The following is a 26,182-nucleotide window of genomic DNA, read 5'->3' as shown; positions in this document are numbered from 1 at the left end:
GTGGGGACAATGACATTCCATGGACACAGGGAGAAGGGATCACCCACACACTCATCCCAAAGGCTCCAGCTCCCACATTCCCTGCTCTCCTGCAGCAGCTCCCAGCACACACAGAAATGGGATTTTAATGACCAGGAGACCCTGCTCCAGCCTCCTCCCACCGCCTGGATTTGTGCTGGATGCTCTGAAGGAACCATTTGTTGCAGGAGCTCCGACTTCTCCTCTTGCTCGCCTACCAGCTGCCACAGCAGAGGAGGATTCCTAGCCACAAACATTCCCTTTCTGTTTTCCAAAGGGCTTCTCCCACCATGAAAACTCTTTTAAAAAAAGATTTTTTCCTTTGTAAAGCAATGCAAGCAGGCACTGCCAACGTGAAAACCCAGCACCCAGCATTCCTTCAATATTTTGTGCCCCCGATGAAATCAGGAGTGGGATGGTAAAAGATCATTCCTGCCATCAAAACGAGGCGGTTCTGCCTCTAAATTCATCACTAAATCCAAACAACTTCTGTTCTAACAGGTCTTTGTACCTGGATGCCAAATGCCATGGAGAACATCCAACCCTCAGGTTAAATCTGGGGTTAAACCCCAGGGTTAAACCTGCCAGGGTTAAATCCACCAGAGTTAAATCTGGGGTTAACCCCAACCAGGGGTTAAATCTGCCACAGCCTCATGGAGCCTGACATTTCCAAAAGCTGTCCCAAATCATTAATTTTCCTGCTATTTTTGAGGTGATTTCTAATGATTTCACATCAGAGAGTGTTGAGAGAGCCACAGGGAGTTCAGGCTGAGTCCCAGGTGTCACCAGCAGAGAGGACAAGTGGCAAAGAAAAGAGAGTGGGCTGGAGCTAAGGAAAACCACCTGGGAAACCCATGAGAAGTGGGAAAAGGATCTTCCCATGTGCCAGCACTGGGGGGTTTGCATGAGCGAGGGCTGGGAGCTGTGAAACAAAAAACGGGGCTAGAAAGTGCCACGTTGGCTCACCCTGGTGCGGACATTTGGGGGTTTCTCTGCTTATTGCACAGCAGCAACAGAGTTCAAAAATCCACGAATTTAGTCCAGATTGACCCCATTTAATTCCATTTAAACTGAGCTGCTTCACCTTAAATCCTTCCCCGCTTCGTGCAGGGGCACGGCCAGGAATTGTGTGCAAAAAAGAAAAAAAAGGGGCTTATCTGATGTAAATTTGGAATTACAACGTGAATATTTGATATTCCTTCAGCTGGTGCCCGCTGCTCCATCCTCCCTGCTGCATTCCTGGCTCATTCCTACCGCAGCCGGGAAAGGAATATCCCCGCAGGGTGGGAAAGCCACGGAGGGCGTTTCCCCAGGGAAACACCTCCTCCCTCCCAGCCCGTGCTCTCAGCAATTCCGGGAGCTTTGATTCCCGGCTTCGTTCTTGTGAAGCTGACGGCAGCAGGAGCAGGGAGATTCCAGGAGCGGAGAGATTCCAGGAGCTAATTCCACCCTGGAATCGTGTCCCTAGGCAGAGCCAGGCGCAGGGAAATGACTTTAGCAGGCTGGCTTCATCCTGCTGCTGCTGGCTTTCCCTGATTTTCATCCCTGGATGTTTAATGTATTCCGAGGGAGGCGCGGAGACAGTGAGGGAGAGCCAGACAGATTTATAATGTGCCAAAAAAATAAGGTCATTTGGCAGAGGTTTGGGGGCTCTGATGCCAGGCAGCAGAGCAGAGCCCTAGGAGTGTCTGCCTGGATTTAGCACACCCAGGCTGGACGGGATTCCTGGGAGGAGATGGGATTGGGATTGTCCAGCCAAAAAATCAGCTCCGTCCTCTGTCCCCATCCTCCTCCTCCTCCTGCTGCTGCTCTGCTTCCCATTATCCCCTGCAATGGATATGGTGGGTGTGGGATGAAGGGAAGTGATTTTCCCTGGAGGAGATACACAAAAAAGGGTGGATCCCCAATATTGGGGAGTTCCTGCAACATCTGGCAGCAGGGCCGAGTCAGGGCAATGCCAACACATGGGAATGGGAGCTCATGATTCCCTTGGGAGCAGCACAGGGCACTTGAAAACCCCAACTATAAAATCCCTGTATTGAGGCATTTAGACCTTAGCAAAAGGCTGACTTCAACTTCCAGCAAAGGGTTCAGCTCACGGCCACCTCCTAAAAGAGCATCCAAACCAGAAATCCAGGAAAATCCCACCCTCCAAAGCCTGGCTGGGGCAGAACCAGCAGCCAGCATCCCACGTTGGCAGCCCTGAGGTCACTTCCATGTGGTCAGGGCTCGTTGACAGCCGAAACCTCATCCCGAAACCTCATCCCTGCTCTTAAAGCCTTGGAAAACCTCAGCTATTTCCCGGCTGCTCCAAGGAAAGGCTGCAGATAAAGCCTTGCAAATCTCGGGCATGAGGCTGTGCTCACACCGCTGCTCATCCCAGGCCGGGGATTAAGGACAGAGATTGGTAACTAAAGACAGAGGGACACGAAGCAGGGCACGGAATTTTTTCCATTTTCAAGGATTTCGTGCGGTTTTCGGGGCTGAAGAGAGCTCCCCGATGCAGCAGCAGTGTGACTTTAACAATGCCCTGATGGGGTGATAAGGGATGAGCATTTCCTGTTCTAGTTAAGAGGAAACCCCTGGAGGGTAATGAGCTGCTGGGTCATTACCAGCTCCATGTGCCCTGGGACACAGCCCGGGAGCTCCAACACTCCCCCAGTTTCTGCTGCTTTATTGGAAACTGCAAATTTTAGCCATAATCCACCTTAAAAACCACCCAAAATGTGGTTATCATTGATAATGAAATACATTTCTCCATGTTTTGGTCTCTCAGGACAGCACTTTGTAAGGATGCTGAGCCAGAGCCCTGGAAAATATGCTCCTAATCCTATTTGGCCACGCAATCCTTTATTTCCTTGTGTCTTTTCCCCTCCTGTGACCACGTTCCTCCCCTCTCCTTCTCTATTCCAGTTTTTTTTCAATGGATTAATTCCCACTACAACTCCATTACAACCAAAACTCTCCTGGGACCACAAGCCAGCACTTGGATCCAAATCCTGACTCTCCCAGACTGCAGCTCCCTTTTTATTTCTCACTTCCTTAAGCAAAAATAATAAATATATAATGCCTAACATCAGGAAAACAAGCAGTCCTTTCCATTCCCATCAGCCTCATCCACAGGTTTCTCAGCTCTGTGGATCCAGGATGACACCAGCTGGGAATGCTTTGCTGAGGAGCTGGATGAGGAGGGGATTTGGGGTTCTTTTCCCCCTATTTTTAACAACAAAATTCCTTCTGTGCAAACTGCAAGCCACGGTATGCCTGGTGACACGTGGCTAGACATTAATTACCAGCTAATTAGGAGCTCTTGGAGCAGTTTGGGAGACAAGGGATGTTTGGAGGATGGATGGCTCAAGGTTTTCCAGACCATTCCTCCTCCCCGGGCACTGAAGTGCTGCTCTCCTCTGCAACAGGGAAAAGAAGATGGGAATAGAGGAAAACACCTCTGGAGGGGCATGAAGGAACCAGAAGTGGGGAAAATGCTGGTGAGATTGGAGAGGAAGGAGGATTTTGGAGGTCATGCCAAGCTGAGAGGTTGTGACACCCCAGCTCCCTCCCGGCTTTGAGCACTTCCCTTCATCCCACTGGATTTGTTCCTCCTGTCGTGCAGGGAGCAGCAGGCAGCTCCCACATTTGCCAAAACCATCATGGAAAACCCCTCTTCCCACTGTCCCCAGCCCTTGTTGCCCCTGAGAGGTGGCAAGGGCAGCTTGGGGACAGTGACTGAGCGGGGACTCACCAGGACTGCGGCTTCCTCTTCATGATGCCCTGGCGTCTCCACTGCGAGTGGGGGCTCAGGTGGTAGGTGAGCTGCCTGCAGAGCTTCTCCATGGCTCCCAGGGAGTCCCCTTCCTGAAAAAACATGGAATGGACACCGGGTGAGGGCTCTGCAGCATTGCCACCACACCCAGGAGATGCTCCAACCATGGAGTGGCTCCAGCTGGGAGCTGGGAAGCCTGAAAGGAGCACCCTCAAAACTGTCTAGGAAGGGGAAAAAAAACCCCTCTGATTGCTCAGATACTGCAGGTATATGAATTTTTTTTTAATTTTTATTTTTTTTATTCCTCCATTATCATTTGACACCATGCAACAGCTTCCAGCACTAAAATTCGACAGAGATTGATTAAATTTGATTAAATACCCACCCATTACCACCAAAAACTGCTTCCCAGAGGTATAGTGAGCTGGTGGAGTCTTGGGAAGAGAAAATCTCACAATATTTAATTGTTAGGAAAAATAAAAGCTTGAAGAAAAACTGTCTGCTCAATTTTGACTCAAATTTCCAGCCCAAGGGATACTGACTTGGAAAACTTGAACTCTGCAAGTTTCTAAGGATTTGGGTGTAGAGAGTTTGGGTCCTAAACCAGAAATATTTTATATTTAAATTCTAATTTTATATATTATGATATATCTATTTTTTAAGAATGTATAAGTTTAATTTAATTATTTTAAAATCAAAATAAAATGAAACATAATCCTCAGTATCCAGACCGTTCAATCATGTTTCATTTCAGGATTTTCATACACATAATATGACATCCAATAATTCAAACCACCCATCCTGCTGTGCTTCTCCTGCTCTCTGAAAGGTCACAGGCAGAGATGAACCTGACTGAAAGATCAATGCTGACAAAAAAAAGATCCAAGATGTGACAATTTGTGCTGCCTGCCTGGTTTTATCAAACTGCTGCATCATTAGGGAAGACACAGGAATTAAATAGGAAACCCTACAATAAACAGTCACCCTGGGCTGTTCATCCACAAGGATTTTCTGGGAAAATCCAGGCAGGAATGCTGAGGAAGGAATGCTGCATCTCCTCTGCCTGGACAGCCAATTATTGCTGCCTTCACATCCTCCCTGAGAGCTCAGGTTTTGCAGCCTCATTTATGCAATTTATGCAATTTTCTCCCCCCCTCACCTCCGAGTCAGTGGAGCGGGACTGCCCCTATAAAGACATCATAAATATTGAATTACCAGGGAGCAACTGGGATTTTGACAAATCACTTGGGGGTATACAGGGAAACAATTACAGCAGGGTAAAAAAAACCCCCACAACAACCACAGAACCAGGACATCTCTGCAGATGGCTGGAGCAGAAATATCACCTCAGGATTTGTGGGATTTGACTGCACTCTAAGAACAAAGCCTTGACATAAATTGGAGGGGTTTATTCCCAGACATATCCAGGTACCTCATTAATCACAAGCTGATTTTCCAGCTGATTTTCCCCTGATACTTGCAGGGTGATGCTTGCCCAGCTCCATCTGCACTGAAGACAGGCAGTGCCAGGGGATTTCAGGTAGAAACCCCAGATCCAGGGATCCCAGCAGGACACGGGGTATGGAAAACCCTGGGTATGGAAAACCCTGGGAACAGCGTGAACCAGGAGCCATTTCCCACCTGAGCCTTTGATTCCCAGGAAATCTGGGTTTATACCACAGATAAAACCCTTACTTTTAAACACATTTAAACCCTTACTTTTCAACACCTCATTCACCATCATGCTGAACTCAAAATCAGGGTTTTAATCCCACAAATTTCATTCCCACAGCTCCTCTCCCACTGGAGGCCCTGAGGCAAGAAACCAGCCCCGGCCCTGGGGGTGGATGAACACTGGAAGGCTCAGCCTGCGGAATTAACACTGAGAAAATTAAGAAAGACAAGGTTTTATTTCATATTTCCCACTGGAAGGCCTGGAAACTCAGGCAATTCCTTAATTAGAGCCTCAGAACATTTTGGGAAGGCAGCACTGCCAACAACACCTTCCTGGCTGTGGAAGCACCAGCCCCAAGGTGAGAAGAAAACACCACGGATTTTAACACCTCCCTATATATTTTTTTTTTCCCCACAGCAAGCTGCCAGGTGCCAGCAGCTTTCATTTCATCCGCTTTTTTTTATTTTTAAGCAGTCCCTGAAAGAGCAGAATCCACCCTCGGTGATGAGTGGGGGTTTCCAGCTCTGAAGGCTCCCTGGAAAAAGCGGTGTTGAAAAGGAAACAATGTGCTAAAATCGTGAGGGGGAAGGGCACAGGGCCAGCATTTTGTGCTAAAAATTGCCTCTAATACAACCCTGGAAGAGACAATGAAAGCTGTCTCCAGTGTTATTCCAGCTAAACTGTTGGGGAAGTGAAATGATTCACAAGAGGAACGTGGAGGAGAAGCTGAGAAAGTAAAAAAAACACCCGAAGTTTTGCTGGTTCAGATGTGCCATGGTCATCTTGCCTCTCCAATAGGAGGTTTCTATCCTCAAGCAGTTCCCAGAGCTCCAGATGGCTGAGGGAAGCTCAAGCCTGAACCTCCCATCAAACCAATTCCTGGGTAATTCAGCCTAAAGGAGCTCAGCTCAGCAGAACCCAGCCCAGCCCTGCTGACAGAGCACGCTGAGGGCTCCGAGGAAAGAGGCAGGAGCAGGACAAGGAATATTTTAATCCTCTCTCCACATCCAGCTCCTCCTTCCATGCCCATCCTGACTCTTTCAGCCCTTTTTCCACACCAGCTCAACTCCCGAGCCCTGCAGGTCCTGGGATACTTTGATTTTTGGGGGGTTTCAAAGATGATTTAGAGCAAGTGATTCCTGCACACATCAACTCTGTAGATAAAACCCCCAGTTTAGCACTGGGATAAATAAAATTCCCATTTCAGAGCCCTCCTAAGGCATAGGATGGGCTCCTTCCTTTTGCACATCTCATTCCCATGGGTGAGACACAAACTCTGTGCTTCAAGAACCCCCATTTTTGAGGGTTTTACCCAAACCTCTGCAATTCCTCCCCAGAGCAGCCCCAAAACTCGTGTGCAAGAGGAGGGACTTTGCTGGTGCCATGCCAAGGACTCCTCTCACAGCCCAAACAAAAGCTTTCCCTGTTCCTCATCCAAGTCTATCAGGCAATAATTGGAGCTGACGCACACCCTGGTGGGACTGAGCCCAAGAGCTCGTTCAGAAAGGGAATCAGCTTGAAAATCAGCTTAAAAATCGGCTTAAAAACCAGCCCAGCTCGTGTTGGCAAGGTTTGATCCTCGCTGGGGAACGGGGAGAGCCCCGGGATGAGTGGATTAGCCTGGAGGAGGGATGATGCCAAGCACTGTTCCTGTGGAATGCTCCCTCTGGCTTGGGATAACATCCCTGCTCCCCATCCAGCCCTCTCCCCTCTGCTCTGCACCATCAGCATCCTCAGGAATGATGGGAAAGAAGCCACAAACCCCTCTGGGCAGATCCTGCTGTCCTCCCCTGCTGCTTCCAGGGATGAACCGCATCCCACAACATCCAAACCGATGGCCAAAAGGTTCTTCCTGCCACATCTCCATCAGTCTGCATCACATCACTCATGGAAGGTCGATATAAAGCTGATTTTTTGCGGTCAGAGGGCAGAGAAACCTCAACCTGCAGAGCCTGAATCCCACAGCACTGCAGTTTGGGAAACCCTGAGTGCCCTTTCCGTGAAAAGGACAATCACCAAGCACAAGAATTGCATTTTCTCCCCACCAGAGCCCAATTCCAGCAGCACATGCTCCTGAAATAACACACAGGAAAGGCAGCACAGATGTGGCCCCTCCAACATCACACAGGGAGTGGGAATGTGCATTTGTTATCTGGTTCCCAGACTCTGGGAGGAAAACTGCATCCATCCCAGGGCTGGGAAGATGGGACAGACCACACACAGAGCTCGGCTTTCCCAGCTGATGCTGCTGACAGGAAAAAGGCTGGGATGTGCCCTTTTCTTGAGCACTGTGCTCCCAACCAGCTGACAAATGCTGAGCTCCTAGAGATCCATCAGCCACACAGCTGGAAATATCCATGAATTTGCTCCCAGTGCCGTGATCTTGCATCTGGGACAGAATCCTGGGTCACACACTGCGAAACTGCTGTGGGCAGCACCTGAATCAGCTCCTGGAAGGAGCAGGAATGCTGCACAGCTCCCTCTTCCCCTTCCATCCATGCTGGCTGGAAAGCTCTGAGGAGAAGTTGTGCCCTGCAGAGCAATTCCAGGATGACTCAGGGAGCATGCAAAGCCCAGCTGCTGCAAGGCTCAGCTCAGGGGAGCAGTTTTTGGGAGCAGGTTTTGGGCAATGCCTTGGCTTCCACAGGATCGTGTCCTCTCCAAGCTGGCAGAGCCCCAGCACAATTCCCGGCCTTCAGACGTGGTGTGGAGCGCAGGAGGGATGCAGGGAGAGCTGGGAGCAGAGAATTCCCCTGAAAAGGGCCTCCTTCCCCATCGTTCCTGCTCTGCTCCAGCCCTCTGGAGAAGGAGAGGGCTGCTGGGAGGAGCCTGGAGATTGACGGGATTTAATCCTTTAACAGATTTCAGCTGGGAATAGGATTCGTGGCACTGTGCAATCCACAGCCAGCCCTGCTCCATCGGGATTTGTTCAGCTGGAAAACAAGGAAAGAGGCACCAGCCAAGCCCTGTCTGTCCCATAAAGGATGGGGTGCCCCTGGCATGTGCTGGGGACCACCAGGATCCTGCTGCTCTGGATGAAGGAATGGGAACTGGTCAAACCCCAGGGAGAAATGGGAGCAGGAAGAGGCTGGGAGTCGGGATCTGTGTCCTGCCACAGCTGCAGGGAGCCCTGATCCCGTGGGTGAGGCATCACCCAGCATGCGCACAACACCTTTAACCCCAAATGAGCTATCCCTGGTGTCTCGGTTTTTGAGACAAAACTTCAGGAGGAAACACTCTGGAATGAGTGTTCCTCCTCTTTTCCTCCGTCAGTGAGACAAACGGGTCACGAGGAGTGAAAGTGGGAAAAAGAAACCAAACTGTTTATTAACACACCAACAAAACAGGGTAGAACAGGATTAAGAAAAACCCCTCAAAATACAACAAATTCCCGGAGAGAGAACAGACACCTGGGCTTGGACCAGCTGGGGCCACCCCGCGGGCTTCCCGGACTGGCGAGGAGGGAAGGGAGGCAGTGAGGCAAGGGGAAAAAAGAAAGGAAAAAAGAACAAGAAAAAAAAAAAAACCCAACAGAACCTTTTCCCAGCTAGCTGGGACACAAAGGAAACCCAGAAAAGCAGCAGGGTGCTCCCGGCGCATTCCCCCCCGATCCCCCCAGAGCCCCTTGGGCTGAACCGTTCAACTCCCGCCCGGGTCCGTGTTAAAGGCACGGCGTCCTTGGGCACTGAGCGGATGGTTAAGGACTAAAGCGGCTTCATAACATCACCCCAGGACACCTGGGTGTTTTCCTCGTTTCTCTGTGTCGGGATAACTGGAAGCGGAGCGATTTCACCACGGAAAAACAAGCTCGGGATAAGCAGGGCCATGGCTCCACCGGGCATAAGTAACCCTGGAGTCACTGCCTGCCCTCCTCGCATCACCACATGGGCAAGATTTGGGTCCCCCAACTCGATTTCTCCCAAAGGAGAGAGCTCAGAGCAGGACACAAAACCTGGTGATAAAGATGTTACAGCAAATTAATTTGTTCATTAAAAAATTGATCTCCCCCGCTTCTCCTCCGGCAGCAGAACCCCTGGGGATGGGCAGAGCCCTGGGGGGCTGCACCGGGGCCAAACCCCGTGGAAAAGAGGCCAACGTTAATGATTAAAGAGCCCGTGTGAAGAATTCCTGCCGCAGCCCAGCAGGGGAGCGACCCAAATTAGAACAATTAACCATTGTCTGGAGGCTGCGAGGAAGCAACAGCATTTTTCTTGGTGTTGTAACACAGTTCCCACTTTTCTGTCACTCACAATCGATCTTTAAAAAAAAAAAAAAAGTGCTGTCCTGCAAGTCTTAACACACGAGAAAATTAAAAATTGAGTTGTTTTTTTCTCCTCCCCGCCCCCCCCCCCCCCCCTTTTTGTGGTTCTTTTAGAAGACTTTCCAAACTTGCAACATCCCTTTCTGCATGCCGCAGGATTTGCAGCTGTGAGGCACGAGAAGCTCTGTCCAGGCACAAAGCACACTCATCCTGGGAACACCATTCCCTGCACAGAAAAACCCCTCAGCCAAGATTTTTTGCTTTCCATACAGTTCAGCAGACAATGAACCTTAAAACAGGACCTATTTCACACCTGAAAAATAAAGACAATGAGAGATTTCCTTCCAAATCCTCATCCTTGGGGTTTTTTTTTGTCTCGGATGATCAGCTAGGACAATGGGATAATAGTTTGCATTATTAAGCAAAAAACCTCAAACAGCTGAAAGACAAAAAATCCCCCATGTTCACAATGATAAATGGAATTATTATCCAGTTAAACAAAGGCATAAACCAGTGAGACATGCCCTGGGAAGCCCCAGGAGAGAAAATCCTCAATGGCTTTAATGTGTGTCCAATCAGTTATCCCAAATTAGTGGGAGGCAAAGAGAGCAAATCCCCAGGGACTCGTGCTGGGGTAGGGACAGACCTTGGGCTTTGGAAAGGATGACAGCAAAACGGAGAGGAAACGTGAAAATGAACCCATGTGAGAGGGATTCACACCCTGTGAGATCCCTAAAGTGGCAATGGAGACTCCAAACACTCCTGGGATCCCCTGATCTCAGGGAATCAGGGAGTCAAAGCCATGTCAGCCACCCCCAGTGTACGCCACAAACCCAGGACAGAGTTCTGCCCACCCCAAACCTGCAGCTGTGGCCCCAAAACAGCTTTTCCTGCTCCCCCCGGTGTTTAATGGGATCCGAATTTACGACTCTTCCCTTTTGATGTTGCCACGAGGGGCTGAAGTCATCTCTAATGATTTTCTGCTTTGCTTTTTCCCTTCCCTTTCTTCTTCTTCCTCCCTCCCCCCTTTGCTTTCACAGCGTGGGGCTCAGCTCAGCCTATTGTTGCTTGCAGACATCTGGGCTGCAGCCAGTCCCAGATTTGCCTTTGGAAGCCCCAATGGAGTTTTCTCCAGCAAATCCTGGGAGATCAGGAGGTAGGAAAAGATTTCAATCCACCATTCCCCAAAGGGCAAAACATCCCATCAGCCAGGAGGTGAATGCAGGGATTGGTGACTCTTCCTACCTGCAGCCGCAGCCAGGTGTGCACCCCAAATCCCAAATCCCTCCTCCTGCATGGCTGAGTTCCTTGGGCAAGGCATGAAAAATGCCCCTGGAAGAGCTCTCCAGGGAGGCGTCCTTAAAATATCCCCACGAGGGTGTTGCAATTCCCCTTCCCTCCTTTCAGGCTCCTCTGGGAAGAGAGGAGGTGGGGTGATGCCCAAAGGGAAGCAGATGTTGGCACAGTGGAGCGACAGATCCCAAAAATAAATCCCAAATCAAGTGCCAACGTGGCTTTAGGCTGATCAATTTGACCACCCCGTAGCACAGAGCAGAAATCCTTTTGAAAATAAATCCTGTCTGGTTTAATTCAAATTAGAGGAGGAATGGAACCACGTTAATGAAAACCCTTTTAATAAGAATGAGGGGGTTTTTTTGTTGTATTTTGCAATGATCTCTGTGGATCCACAGGGCTTCCACACAGTCAGAGCCCAGCATCAAATCAGGTCCTACATCCCTGAATGCAGGGGGGTTTTCCTATCAAACTACCCAAATATTAGGAAATGCTAGTGGTTTGTGGGACGTCCTGCTGAGAGAATGTGAAAAGATGCACAGAAACAAAAATAAAAGACAGAAAAGCTGCACAGAAACAATGCAAAGCCAGCAAACAGCTCCAGATGTTTGGATAGGGCATGTTGTTCATAGTGGAAACCTCACTCTTTTCCTTCTGTGTTGCTTGGATAGAGGTTTTACCACCAAAAATTCCTTCTTCAAGGAGGTAGAAGAGGAAAAAGAGGTAAAAGTCTGAAGTAACATAAATAAAAGCTAAAGAAAAAGGGGTTTTTTTTAAGGCTTTTTAAACCAATCTTCTACCAAGGAAAAATCAGAGTTTGATAATACCTTATTAGAAATCCCACAAAATTTCCCATCCAGCAGCAACCTTTTAGCACAGGAAGGAGCATTTGGGAGGTGCTGATCAGAAAACTCACCCCATCAGCTGGCAAACCCCAAAGCCAGCTACAAAACCATCCCGTGGAATTCCAGATTCCAAACCCTGTGCCCACACTGACAGAGATCAGGTCGGTGCCCCCACACCGAAAATGCTTTTGCCTAAGAATAATTAAAGGTTGTGGCTGTAATTAGCTGCAAACCAGGGTGAGAATACAGACCTTGAGCAGCACTTCTGGCCCTTCACCACCTTTTTGGAGCAGCCTGACACGCTGGCAGCTGAAGGTGGCCTGGAGCAGATGGCAGGGGCTCCGTGCCAGGGGAAAATGAACATTTTGTGGAGTCCTGCTTGACAGCAGCATAAAACTCAATGAGGGGGAAAGGCAGCAACTGGTGCAAAATGGGAGTGGGCTCCACTTGTGGGCAGGAGGGGCCTGCAGGGACAACCAGGGAGGACCTGGTTGAGGGGACCTGCCTGGCCCATCTCCAGAAGGTCCCGTTAACTCCTTGGTCCTTGGCTTTCATCCAATTAACACAACACTGAGCATGTTTTAACTTCCTGATTCAAAATAACCCCAAATCCTCTGATTCCAGGCAAATCTACCAAAGCTGGAAACCCCAAATGAGTGGGATTGTCACAGCTCACCCTGGCTGCAGAGATGGGAGTGGGTGGTCACCTCCCCAAGATGGACTGAGCACCAGCCAGGGTCATTCTTTTGCCCTCAGGAAAGGATTTGTTGCTCTTCAACTCTTAAAAATTCCAGCCAGACCGGTCCAGCTCTGACCCCACAAACCCATGGGCATCCCACCAGCACTGAGTGCTCACTTAGGACAACCACAAAGCACCAAAGACAATTAAACCCTGAATTAGCCCAAATTAGGAGCTGATGGAGCTGCAGCAGTGGCAGAACACTGAAAGGCAAAATCTGTAGAAACAAAGGAATGGAATAAAACCCAATTTTTGCACATTTTTCCCGCTGCAGGCAGCACTCCCCAACCTGCTTTGCTGAAAGGCCAAAGTGCAGAGCCTCAGCCTTGGTGTTGACACACCAAAATGAAAAGCAATGTACAATAGGGCTTATCAAGAGAGGCAGAAATAGGAGATGAACGGGATTGCAGCAGCTCAGGAAGTTATTCCAACGGATCCCGGAGTAATATTGCACTTGGACTTCAGAGAAGCAATTAGAGCAGGCAATAAAATCCGAGGTGATGAACAGCCCGGAGGGGAACGTGGAAGATAAAGGGAAATTGCAAAAAAAAAAAAAAAAAAAAATTAAAAAAAAAAAATCTTCCCTAAGAGCTGTTGGAGGGTACCCAGCTCAGCTTCCATGGAAAAGGAGGAATGGGAGCAGTGTGGGGAATGGCAGGGAGGTGTGTGCTGCATTTCCTGGCGCTGTGAGGCCTCAAAATCCTGACTGAGATGTGGGGAGGAGGCCTTGGAGCATCCCCACTCCTGAGAAATTGGAGCCACCTGAGTGCTACAACCAAAGCCATTATGGGAAGGCCACTCAGATGCCACTGGAAAGGTCACTGGAGCAGCATTTTAATGCCAAATCCATCGGTATCCTGCTGATAGAGCTGCCAGAAAACAAAGGGAGCAGCTAAAAATCCAGGAGGGCCCCTCATCGCTCTGGAAACATCTCAGCAAACAACAGGTTAATCATTACAGCCAAGAGAAAAACCCCCGAGGTGCTGCTGCTGGAATCAGAGTGCTCAAAGCCACTCGATGGATGGCACAGGGAGGATGAATTTCAGAGGAAAACTGACATTTCTCCAGGAAAATCCCCCTTGGAAGCGCAGGTGTGAGCCCAGCACCTGCCTCTGCTGCTGAATGCAGGCACCACTCACCCTCCTCTGTCCCCTCTCTGCTCCCAGGGTGAAACCAGATGTGGATTATTGGGTTATTTATGTCCCACATTTGGGACATCATGGAGAGACTTTCCCAGCCTGGATCAGCCGCAGCACATCGGATCCCACGGGAAGCACAGGCCAGTCCAGTCCCTCATCGCTGCTGGAGCATCCCTGGGATATTTTTATCATTCCCTGGGTGTTCTCAGCCCTGGGAGCCTGGGGAGGGGTGGCAGGACCCCCTCACATCCAGTCCCTGTTGTTCCCTGCAAATGTGAATCCCAGGGAAAGGGCACAGCGCTCATCTCCAGCTCGTTAACCACCGTGGGGCCCTCGCAGGCACAGCAGAACTGGAGATTTTCCTAATTTTTTTAAGGAAAAAAGAGCTAAGGAAGCAGCACTCGAGTGTATCCAAGCTCTCCCAGCAGCAGCTCCGGGATGAGATGAGGCTGGAGGGAGTGGGGTCACTTCCAAGTGCTCCAAGCAGATGGGAAACTAGGGATGCAGACCCCGGAGCAGTGCTGGGGATTTCCTGGAAAGACGGATGGCAAGGAGAAAAAGGAAAGTGACAGAGAAAGCAGCAGGATTTAGCAAATTACCCAATGACTGCAAAACTCTTTGAAGATGGGAAGGGTGGGATAAAGCTCTTACCCAAATCCCCAAATACCCCAAACTCGAGATAATCACTTGCTGGGCTTTGGCCAGGAATCACAGTCCCTGCCACCGAGGAAGAGCAATCGCTGGAAAACCTCCTGGCACCTTCCCTATTTACAAAAACTCAGCTCTTGGCTTTTATTTATTTCTTATTTTTCTTCAAATCCTTCCTTCCTCTGGAAGGAGCACTCCCCTGGTGATCCCCAGGGAAAGGAGGGCACCTGTGGGGTGAACCAGAGGGGTTCCTCTGGCTTCATCAGCGCCCCACAGGGTCCCGAGCCACCCCAAATCTGGGTGAAAGCACCTCAGACCTGTGGCACAGCCAAACCAAGGGCTGCAGAGCTGTCCCAGCAAGGTGACTGTGCTGGGAGCAGCCAAGGAAAGCTTGGAGCTCAGCAGCAAAGGGACAAACTTCTCCTTGCTCCAAGAAATAACCTGGCAAGGCAGCTGTGATGCTGCAGACAGGGTAAATGCTAGGAACTCTTCCAATTCCAGGATTAGCCCTAAAAATGGGAGTGCTTCCAAGCTCCAGAGGTGTTTGGAGTGCAGCTTTGTGCACAGCCCTTCCCAAATCCAGGCTTTGCTTCTCCCGGCTGGGAAATGCTGACAGTGCTCTTCATTCCTCACTCAGGGCTGCAGGGAGCAGCCAGGAAAGGGCTGCTGGAAGTCCCAGTGGTTTATCCTCGCTGCTTTCAGCTCATCCTGCAGCACCAGGAACCCTCCTGCAAAGCCTGACCCAGCAAAGAAGCTGAAATTTGGGGGGGTTTTGGATTTTTCTTCAAGCCCATGGCATGGGGCAAAGGCAGGATTTGGGGCAGAGCCTCTGGAACATGGCACCAGCTCCATCCCTTCCCCAAATGCTGCAGGAGAGCAGCAGAATCAAAATGTACCCTGAGCACTGCCAGCTTTCAGTGGTCAGGGTTGAAAAACGAGTTGACTGTAGCTCCAAAAGTGCTCAGATTGGGTAATAATATTTATTAAAGCTTCTCTCACCCCCCCTGGGCAGATACTGAGCAGCCTTTGCTGCCTGAACCAGTTCAGATGTGGCCACAATCAATTCCTCACCCACCAGCAGAGGTTTAGCAACAGAGAGGACACCATGAAACCCCTCAAAGTTTCCTTATTAAGCTGCTTATTTCTGCCAATCCACACTGCCAGCAGAACATTTTCCTGCTCGGTGTTCCCACAGCTGTGAGCTGGGCTAGAAATAGATCTCAAAACCCCCCTCCAAGTGCCAGCTCTCCCCTCCAGCCACCCCCCAGGACAGCTCCCCACCACGTAAATAAATCACCCTCCTGCCAGGGGCAGGGACTCAATCCCCTCCCTTCCTCGGAGGGAAATGATGTTCTGATTAAAACCTAAATGAGCTGAACTCAAGCGCCAATTACCAGCAGAAAACATCAATAAAATGTGTTGGTACTGTTTAATGAGGTGGCTGGTTCTTCATCTGTCACTTCCCTTGGGGACACTCAGAGATGGAAAAGTGAAAAGGTCCTGAGGAAAGACTCAAAGTTAAACTGGGGAACTATAGCCTCACCCACAGGTAACTGAAATATCTTTTCCACTTTTTTTAAATCCTCTTTTTAATCATTTCATCATCCAACCCATGTGATGATACCCATCACCTACAACTGCTGTCACCAAGATGCTCTGGGGGAAGAAAGATGGGCAGCTGAGCACATCCCTCGCACCTGACATTTGGGAGGCACTGCAAAAATCCATCTCCAAGCCGATAAAAATCCACCCTGTGGCATTTCCAGGGCTTTGCAGATGGTTGGGAAAGGTCGTCCTGGTATTATGGGAGCTGAGAAAAAAAGGGGCCTGGCAATTCTGCCAGCTGGCAGTGAGATTTTGGGCTTAAGCAACCCAAAATGATGAAAAGTTTGATAAAAGTCACCTTGGCCATGCTGGGCTTGTTAAGGGTTGGACTTGATGAGCTTCAGACTTTTCCAACCGAAAGGATTTTATAATCAGAGTGTGATTAACTGGTCACATTTCCAATTTCATGTGGAAATTGGGATGCTGGGAGCACATTCCTCAGGCTGGGAGGGACAAGGATCCAGGGGCCTCCTTGCATCCCACAGGGTTTGGATCAGGCAGGGCTCAGGTCCCATTTCACACAAAAAACCAGCGAGTTCCCAGTCGTGGAACCATCACAGCCCATCCAGACCTTGCCATTATTCTTTTTTAGATTTAATGCTTAAAACCCCTGCAAAGTGCAATTTCCCCCCATTTTCCAGGCACTCAGCTCAGCTTCAGCTCTCACACAAAAGCTTCAGGGAAGGAACATCACTGTTTTTTGCAGAGCAGAGAGCACAACATCAAATCTGCAAAGAACTCAATCTGCAAAGAACTCACTGCCCTCTGTGGGGTCTGAGCTTTCCAGCCTTTTTCCCTACTCCAGGACATCTCCACATATTGCAGATGTCCTTAATACCCACAAAGAGGGATTGTCACACTTGGAGCAAGACCAGCAAAACCAGAGCGAGCCATTAATACAGAATTAAGTTGAAACCTCATCGTCCCCTTTGCTTTTATATCATATATTTGGGGGTTCAGAGGGGTTTTGGTCATACATCAGCTCCTTTTATGATGTTTCTTAAAGCAGAAAGCAAATAATACTCAGTGTTCTCGGAGCACTTTGGAATCTGAGAGCTGGGTGGGATTTTCCTTGCACACCTCAGAGGAAAAGGGAGAGGTAAAAATCTCACTGGGGTTGACAAGATCACCCTGTGCTGGAGCGTCCCTCAAACTGTCACCACTTCATACCCATCATTTCAGCTCATATTGATGAAAAACAAATTTGATGTCAGGAATGTGGAATGATAATTTGAATTCCAGCTCAAATAATAACACATGTGGCAGAGGAGCTGTACTATGGGTTTGGTTTGGGGATAAAGGCCCTGAGCTGGTGGTTGTGGTGCCCTGATTATCTTCATCCTGCACAAACTGAGGCTATTAATACAGTTTTAGCCACATGGCACAGCACAGAGGGATAGTAAATAAGAAGAAAAATGCTCATTTTAGCTCCGACAGAAATAACACATTTTCAAAATGCAGGGCATAAAAATCTCAGTATCATTTGCAAGTTAAGTCCTCATCCCACAGGGCTGAAGGAGGGTTAGAAATGGATTATTCAATCCAGGTCACAATACCCACTTTTCCTTTCCATGCTTTCTTGTTTTCATGGGTGACAATTCATGGCATCAAAGCCATCCTGCAAACTTCATCAATTTAGAGCTCAGGCAGGAAAAGACATCAGAGCCAGGGATGTGGCCACACAAAAATTGCTCAAATAACACAGGAAAACAGATCTTCCATCCACCCAGGGCAAAATCCACTTTGCTTCCACTCTCCAGCTGCTTAAAAGAGCTTTTAAAAACTCTCCCTGTCCCCCTGTATCTTGAATTTCAGTGGGGAAGGTGAGGATGATGTTCCCTGTTGCACACAGCTTCCAAGCTGAGCTATTTACCCAAATCCAGCCTCCTGTGTTAAAACAGGATCACATCTTCCACCCGATGTCCTGGAGGAGCTGCTGCCCAAGAGGTGCAGGCACCAGGAGGAGAATGGCCAGGCCAAGCTGGATTTTGGGATGGGGCTTTGCTAAGCTGCTGTGCCAGCCTTTCCCTGGCAGGAAAGACTTCCTTGGCAGAAAGCAGCAGGATGGGGATCAGCAATGCCAAAATCTCACTCTGGGCAGCCTTCAGGGCTTGGAGGAGCTTCCAGGTACATCCTAGGGGATGCAGTGAAACAGCACAAGGTCACAAGCCCCAAACCAGCCTTGCCCAAGGCTCCCCATTCCCCCAGAGCTTATCCCAAACCCAAGGAGTCCTCACGCTGGAGGGAAGCCTGACTCACTCCCTATCACAGCCATCAGTCATCCACACACGTGGCTTTGCTCTGTGGAAAAAAGGGAATTGCTTTAATTTTCCAAGAGTTCAAGGCCAGATATCCCTTCTGGCACAGAGAGCTGTGAATTTTTCACGGGGGCCCTTTGCTTCTTACGCAGAGTTTGTGTTTTCAGCTCCTTCCTGCTGGAAACCGGAGAAGCTGCAGGAGATTTGGGGTGTCCTGGCTGCTCCATCCCACACCACGTGGCTCTGCTGGGGTATTTTGTCCCCTTTTCCTGGCCATGGGGACAGGCAGACGTCATCCTGAGGGCTGAAGGCACCAGCAGCACCCACTGATTCCTTACCCTGGCACTGGGTTTTGGGAAGTGGCTTTGGAGCTGAGCTGCTCTCTAAGGAACCTTTTCCATGAGGCTGGCACTGAAGAGAGGCAGGAGGATAAAAGACCGGCCATGGGAGAGAAAACACCTGTTCAGATGTCTTTGATCACCCCCTTTCCTTGCTGGAAAACTTCCTGCACAATCTGAGTTTCCTGAACAGCAAATCTGCCCCTCCTGAGGCCTCAGGAGGCCAAAGGTTGACAAGAGTTGCACTCAAGCACCAAGGTTTGCTTGAACTGCATCACACACATTCATAAGCAGGGATGGGACCAAATCCAACCCCTGACTTCAAATTATCTGGGAAAGAGCTTTTCCTTGGCTCCTTTTGCACCCCAGCACTTGGGACAGGCTGGGATCTCAGCAGGGCCTGGGAGATGCAATCCAGCCATACACCACCAAACAAAACTCACCCCCAATGATTTCCACATCCCAAATTCCTCTTTCACAGCACTCCAGCCTCCTCCAGCACAAGTTACAGTTCTTGCCTTGCTGCTGGTTTGGATTTGCTGGCTGGAATAAGCATCCCCTGAATGCCCCAGCCACACTGGAGAGCCCAGGCCAACTCTTTCCTGGCCATACAGATCAGGCCGTGTTTACCCAGGGCTTGGAAAAACGATTCAATTTTTATTTTAGCTCAGAGGAGAGACCAAGGGGTCACCTTTAAGCTGAGGGTGGTATAAATAGAAGCTGAGTGAAAAAAGCAATGTACAGAGAGTCAGGAAAGCCTCTCCAGGAGGGAGGAGGGAAGCAAGACCCCATAACCCTGAGCAGGGATATATTTAAAAGAGAAGGTTAACAGGGACCAGGGTCCAGGTCAGGCCCATCCACCTCTGGATGGATAAGGACAAGCTCCCAGCTGCCTCAGCCTATGTATTTATGTATATTTGTGCCACAGGATGCAGAGCAAAAGCCAACATTTCTGCAGCACTCCTGGCCCTGAGCATTCTCCTGTTCTCACACATTGTGCCAAGGCTCTGTCAAAGTGAAATAGGTCTGGGGGAAGAGAGGACTGGAAACTGGAAAATAACACTGGTGACTAAAGCATGAAAGTTTCTGGGGACTTAGAGAACATCAGTATCTCAGGAAACCACCACGAAACACTGGGATGAAATTAATTTTCACTCAGCTGCCAAAAAAAATAAGGGTTTAAAGCACAGCCGGTGGCACCCAAACCTGAGCAAGGCAAAGCCACCAATGAGGAGCTGCAGCACAACCCTGCTGCTGCTGCTGGAGTTGTTCTCTGTCACCTGCACAATCCTGCTTCCCTCTCCAAGGCAACACCCACCCATCCATCCATCCATGCCTGGTGTGGTGCTTTGAGCTGTGCAAAGGATGGGGAGAGCACCAACGACATCCAAAAATCATCTCATGCAGAGTAAGAGCCTCAGTGCTGCACAGGCTGATTTATTTGGGGTTTTGCCACCACAGAATCCCAGAATGGTCAGGCTGGAAGGCCCAAATTTCCTGCTCCAGCAGGGTCGTCCCACAGCACATGGTTCAGGATTGTGTCCAGACAGCTCTGGGGTATCTCCAGGGAAAGGAGGCTCCACACCCTCTCTGGTCTCTGTTCCAGCTCTCACCTGCCCAGGGAAGAAATTCTTCCTCAATTTCAGGTGGAGCTTCCTGGGCATCAGTTCCTGCCCATCCCTCTTGTCCCATTGCTGTGTCCCTGCAGACAGGGACAGGCAGGGATGAGGTCCCCTCTCAGCATCTCCTCTCCAGGCTGAACAGCCCCAGCTCCCTCAGCCTTTCCTTGTCAGAGATGCTCAAGGCCCTTCATCCTCTGTGTCCCCCCCACTCTGGCCCCACTCCAGGAGCTCTTCTTGTCCTGAGAAGCCCAGAACTGTCACCAGATGTGCCTGCCAGGGCTGAGCAGAGGAATGAGGACTTTGCATCTCTCTGCTTACCCTGGCTCTGCCTCCTCCACAGCCTTTGGTGGCAAAAGAAACCTGCAGGGGGACAAGGGAGAGACAGAGCTTGGCAGTGGAGCAGCTCCACACTCAGGAGTGGCCTCGGGGTGTTTTTATAGGGAATACAGAGCTCTCCTTGGCCATGGCTCACCCTCAGGAGGAGAAACCAGCTTAGTCACAGTGCTCTGGCAAAGGGCAACCTCAGCAGGGGAACGGGGCCTCTCCGCCTGGAAACGCGCCCGGCAAGAGAGGTTTCTCCACTTTCCCAGCTCATGGGGGAGGAGGAAGGAAAAGATCTTACTCTCCACAGGGAATGGGATCTATGGCTATCCCTGCACAGCACAGGGGGGTGTCTCCATCTTGATGTCACACTGTAGGACATGGGACAGCCATCCTTGGTGTCTGGAGATGAGATGTGGGTCCCTGGTGTCCCCTGCACGCTGCTGCAGCCACTCCACCCTTCCCACCACATTTTACTGAGTGCACAGAGTTTTATGAAGCCCTTCAGATTCAGACTCACACCACAGCCCAGGAAGACACACAGCCCGAGCAGCACCTTTGGGGCTTCGCCTCGTGACATGAAAGAAATCTGTAAATGCTTCCAAAAAAAAGCAATTTCCTTCTTTTTTAAACACTGGTGGAGGCTATAACTGAGTAAAACATCCACAAGAAGCAGCAGTGAATGACTCCATCCCTTCAGACACTCTCACAGGAAATTAAAGACCTGATATGAGCAGCAAATACAGGAGAGTGATGCCTGCGGGTCCAGGCATCCACCCATGGATGATCCCTTGCCAGGAAGAGCTTAAAAATGCCACACACAAGCCAAAAGGAGTACCAATATTAGCAAATATCACTTGTTCAGCTGCAAAATCCTCTTGGTCCAAACCCACCAAAAACTGGGAGGAATTTTGCCTGGCACTCAAGGAGAAGCTCCACATTCCCAGTTTCCCAAGCCAGCTCAATCCCAGAGCGTGAGGAGACCGTGGCACCTACTGGTTTGGGGCAGTGGATGTATCTTGCCAGGCTGATGATCAGGTCGTGAGTGATGGGATCCACCAGGTTTCGGAAGCTGGCGTATCGATAGAGGACATCATCCAGAGAGGTCGACTCCATCCCTAAATCCTGCAGGGAACAGGACAAAGGAGCAAGGTTAGCTGGGATGTAAAAGCCAGCAGATCTTAAAATCAGCTCTCACTGGTGGAGGAGCCAAGGGGAAAAACGATCCCCAGCAGCTCCCACTAAAAATGGTGTTGGAGAGTTTTTGTTTTTCCCTCAGTTTTGGTGATAGAGAGAAGGAAGGGACACCTTGGGTCACCTTGAGGGAAGTTGCACTCCTGGCCTTCAGTTGCCCAGCAAAGAGGCTTCAGGGCTGCAGGATCACCCTCATCAACCCACTGAGTTCACGACACCCTTGCAACAGGATAAAATCCAAGATGACCCCAGGGAACACCACACAAAACTGCAGCTGGAGAATAAGTGCAGCATGGATGTGCTCTGGGGCACAGGGAGGGAAGAACGAGCCTAAAACTGCAGCAGGAGGATGGATTGGAGTGGGGGGAAAAGCAAAATGCTGGATTAGACTGACTGGGAAGGGGTGGAAGCTCTGCCAGTGGGGACTGGACAAGGTGGTGTCAGGAGCAGTTCAGATGGAGCTGATCCTGCCCTAGGGATGGGCCAGACGTCCCGAGGTCCCCTCCAAAGCTGCTTTCTATGCTTTGTAATTCTTAGACATAATAATTTGAGGGATTTTGGCAGCAAACTCATCACTGTATGAATAGAGAGGGGAAGGGTTATATTCAGTGTACTCCTTTTACCTCAAATAAATCCAAATTTGTGTCTAGAATACCCAAACACTCTTTTTCTTTCTTTTTGAACTCTTTTTACTTCCCGTGGAGCTGGTGGCACCCGGCTCAAAGATTTTCCTCGTGGCAAACACAAGCCAATAAATAAATTAAATCAATTGCAATAAATTAAAGCTTGTGCTGAGCTCAGAGATGCTCCAGCCCCAAAAAACCCACGGGAAAGCGCATTGCTTGTAGGTGTTGATGCTTTGTGATTTCAGACAGGCTGAAAACAAACATCTACACTTAAAAAAATTCCATTGTGCCTTCTGACACAGCTGCCTGAGGGATCTCACATTACAGCAATTACAGCTCAGGCCACAAACGAGGTGACAAGTGTTTATCCCACTGGTTTCCTTGGTATTTTTAGGATCAGCCCCGCAGCACTGCCTGAGTTAACCCCAACTCTTTGACTGCAAACTGGTTTTTTAGTCAAAAAAGAGCCGAGGCAGTTAAAAAACACACATTTGTGAGGCTGCTCTGCCTTGGGAGCACCAAAAAAGCCTCAGAATGACAAATCCAAGGCCCAAAACCCAACCCAGCCACTGAGTTGCCCAGTTGGAAAAATCAAGTGGCCAAATGGATTTATGGCCTCTGCCAAGCTGTACTTCAAAAAGAAAATGAATTAATCTCAGCGTGGAGAGAGCTTGGGCTCCTTTGCAAGACAGTAAGAAATAAAAATTGGGCAGGGAAGTGCCCGAAGGAAACTCCTACTCTTCCAAACAGCAGCGTGGATGTCACCTTCCCAGTTTGGTAAAGCTCAGCTTTAGGATTAAGCAAACATCAGATAAAAGCTGGATTTGGTGCATGGTCATTATGGCAAACACCAGGCACTACCGAAGGGCCAGGCTGGGGATTTGGGACAACTAATTCCGCTCACACTGGGACCTCTCAGGATCGAACCAGGCTCAGCATCTCACCCCTTCTCTGCAAGCATCTCAAAACTCTTCACCATTTTCTCCTCAGCTAAAATTAAAACGTCCAGCTCATAAATCAGAGAATTTCTCCTCCTCTCTCCTGGGAGAACATTACGTTTTTCACATGGCGCCTTCCTTCCTCCCTGCTGGTACCACATTTTTTATGCACAGATGCCTTTCTCAGCTGCTCCCCCAACCTCTCTGCCACACCAGCATTGTCTCTTTTCCACCACATGCAATATTTTAAAGCCTCTCAAGGCTGAAACTTGTTCGAGGCCAAGTGATGAACTCATCTGCAATTTAATAACTTAACACCAGTTCATGCTGTCAGCAGCAAATCACCAATCACTGGCTTTGCAGAAAACGCCCAGCATCTGGCTCCAGTCACTTTTTTTCAGCACATTCCCTTTTCCCAGGGGGTTTTACCTGGATAGCAAGTGCAGATTTCAAATAAATAAGGGTTTAAAGTGATAGGATTTATGGGCCAGGCATGGCTGTCTCAGGATAGATCAGAGGGGTGTTCAGGAGTGGATCCAAACCCCTGCACTCTGCTGGGGTGTTTTGTCCACGTGTGACAGGAAAATGGGAATGTCTCTGCAGGTGGTGACAGGAAAAAGGGGAATTTTCGAACAGGAATCACCCACAAGTTCTCTGCAGTTTATCCCACTTGTTTCCAGCTTTAGGAAGCTGGAAGCCAAACCATTCATCCATCCTTATCCACTGCAAGGAGAGCTTCCTGCCACCAACCAGCTGAGCTCCCACAGGAGGAGTCTTCTGCAAATCAAGCAGTGTAAAGCTATTAGATTTAAAAAAAAAAACAAAAACCAAAAACCCACAAAAAAATCCAACCACCTATCCCACCCTGAATTTGAACTTTATATCAAAAAATCCAGCACAAAAATGTAAAGTCTTCCTCCAGCAGCCAACAACAGAAATTCCCCAGCAACAGCCATGAGAGGTGTAAGAAAACCCAACTATTCTTGAAAAGAAAACCCCAAGCCAAGTGAGAGGCCGGGTCAGCCCTGCTACTCTGCAGAAGGGATGCTGTGCCCAACCTGTTGTTTGCAGCACAACCACCAAAACAGCCCTTTTCCCCCAAAATTCAGAGCTCACCATCCACTCTCCAACAGATCCAGACCAACACCACCCAAGCAAAACATCTGAAAGCTGCACCCCCAGCTTACATTTCCCTCATGTCAGGTAAAACAACTTTTATTCCCTTCTGCTGTCAAAAACTGCAGCTCCCAGGCTTTGGAAGCTCCAAGTTGTGTTTCCATGAGACCAACATCCCCCAAGCCACACAGAGCCATAACCAACCCCAGCCAAGCCCATTTTTGCTTATTAAACCATTTATCACTGCAAATGGAGCTGTAATTAGGGGAAAATGCAGCAGGTCCATGTGAGGAGTCATTGAGAAAGCAGCCTCTGCTGTTGTTGTTTTCACCAACACGGAGTTATTGCTGCCCAAATGAGGTTCCTGTGCAAAACACCTCATCACAGCTGCTCCCAAATATCCCAAGAGCTGCTGTTTTGGCTAGCACCTCTTCTCAAACTCCTTTATCTCCACTAAATTCAGGGCAGCATCCTGAATTTCCAAGCAGGGAGGTCGGTGTTGTAAAGAAGGGAAGGATTAATGCAGTGTTGCATCCATCACCTGCTCCAAGTTATCTGGGAAAAATGATTCCATGAGGTGAGATCAGTGTGGGGAGGGAGGTCAGCTCGGAGAGAGGGGTGGGATGTGACTCAACCCCACTCAATCCCGTTTTTCTGGATGGAGGACACATCCTTCTGCTCGACCCTTTATGAGGAAAAGTCTCACCACTTCCTTCTACTCTTCCCCAAAAAGATTTTTGAGGCAGGAATCAATTTCTGGTTGAGAGAAGAGCAAAGCACCCCAAAGGTAATGATGTTCCAACACATTTTGGGAAAAAGCAGACCTCAGGCACACAAAGATGCCCGAATTTGCACCTTTGAGGAGGGCAGGAAGCATTTGGGAGCTCAGCTGCAACTGGGCAGCTGTGATGGGACCAGCACATCTGGATGGAGCATCACAAAACCACCCTGGGAGCCTCCACACAAACCAGCAACCGCTCCTGGTGTCCAACCCACCAGGCTGGAGTAAAACCAGAGTTTAAATATGTGGGGTATTTTCTGTTTCACAGAGTTAAGATCGGTTTGGGAGCCACAAATTGCTCATTCCAGCCCTGAGCGAGGGTGCAGTGAGAGCAGGGAGTCGATGCTTCAGGGAAGGAGCAAACACTTCCCTGGCAGACTGACTCAAATAATAAATGGTGGCAGCTTGAACTCCCTCCAGGAGGCTGGAATTGGAGGGACTTGGAGAGCTGGATTAATGGGCAGAGATGTGACACTGCCATCCAGATAATAAACAACCGAGGAGAATTGCAGAAAAATGCTCTTTTATTTCACGCTGCCAGGCAAAGGCAGGGACTCCAACTGGAGCTTGGCCAGACCACAGTTAAAACTTCTTCAACAGAGTGGATGTAGCCTCAGCTTTCCTGGTTTACAGAGCCAGTGGGATCCCAGGAAAAGCCTGGAAATGCTGTTTGGGTAAGGTGACTCCAGGATTTGCTGTGAATAACTCAAACAATTCCTATCCACCACTGCCTTTAACACAACTCTTTGCATTGGGCTCACCAAATATGATCCACTCATCCCTCCTCAAGCAGCAGGAGCTGCCCACATCCTGGTTTTCCATCCAAGCCAGGGGCTGTGGCTCCAGCTGGGGCTCCAGCCCCAAGCCAGGATCCTGCTGGCCACACAGAGGCTGCACCAGATGGCTCCTGGTGGGACTTGTCACTTCCTCCTGCTGCTCCCAGACGGATGGGTGACAGCCCAGCCCGCCAGCAGGCTCAGCCCAGAGGCACCAGAGGCTCCT

The 26,182-nt window shown here is 49.5% G+C and overlaps 1 protein-coding gene and 1 long non-coding RNA gene across 2 annotated transcripts in view; one reads left to right on the top strand and one right to left on the bottom strand.

Moving 5' to 3' along the window:
- LOC104691075 overlaps positions 1-3,449 on the top strand; it is a 29,222-nt gene extending 25,773 nt beyond the window's left edge. Inside the window, exon 9 of the long non-coding RNA XR_005603393.1 lies at positions 3,435-3,449. This is a non-coding gene — a long non-coding RNA (uncharacterized LOC104691075). The remainder of the gene's footprint in view (positions 1-3,434) is intronic.
- Positions 1-26,182, bottom strand: part of LRRC75A (leucine rich repeat containing 75A) — a 58,128-nt gene that overhangs the window by 13,544 nt on the left and 18,402 nt on the right. Inside the window, exons 2-3 of the mRNA XM_010402635.4 lie at positions 21,522-21,650; positions 3,761-3,873 (exon numbers count right to left, since the gene is read on the bottom strand). Coding sequence (XP_010400937.3) covers positions 3,761-3,873; positions 21,522-21,650 — 242 coding nt within the window. The remainder of the gene's footprint in view (positions 1-3,760; positions 3,874-21,521; positions 21,651-26,182) is intronic.

The sequence above is a fragment of the Corvus cornix genome, chromosome 19, assembly GCF_000738735.6.
Source record: "Corvus cornix cornix isolate S_Up_H32 chromosome 19, ASM73873v5, whole genome shotgun sequence".
In the NCBI taxonomy this organism is placed as follows: Eukaryota; Metazoa; Chordata; class Aves; order Passeriformes; family Corvidae; genus Corvus; species Corvus cornix.
This window is presented reverse-complemented; position numbering and strand designations above follow the sequence as displayed.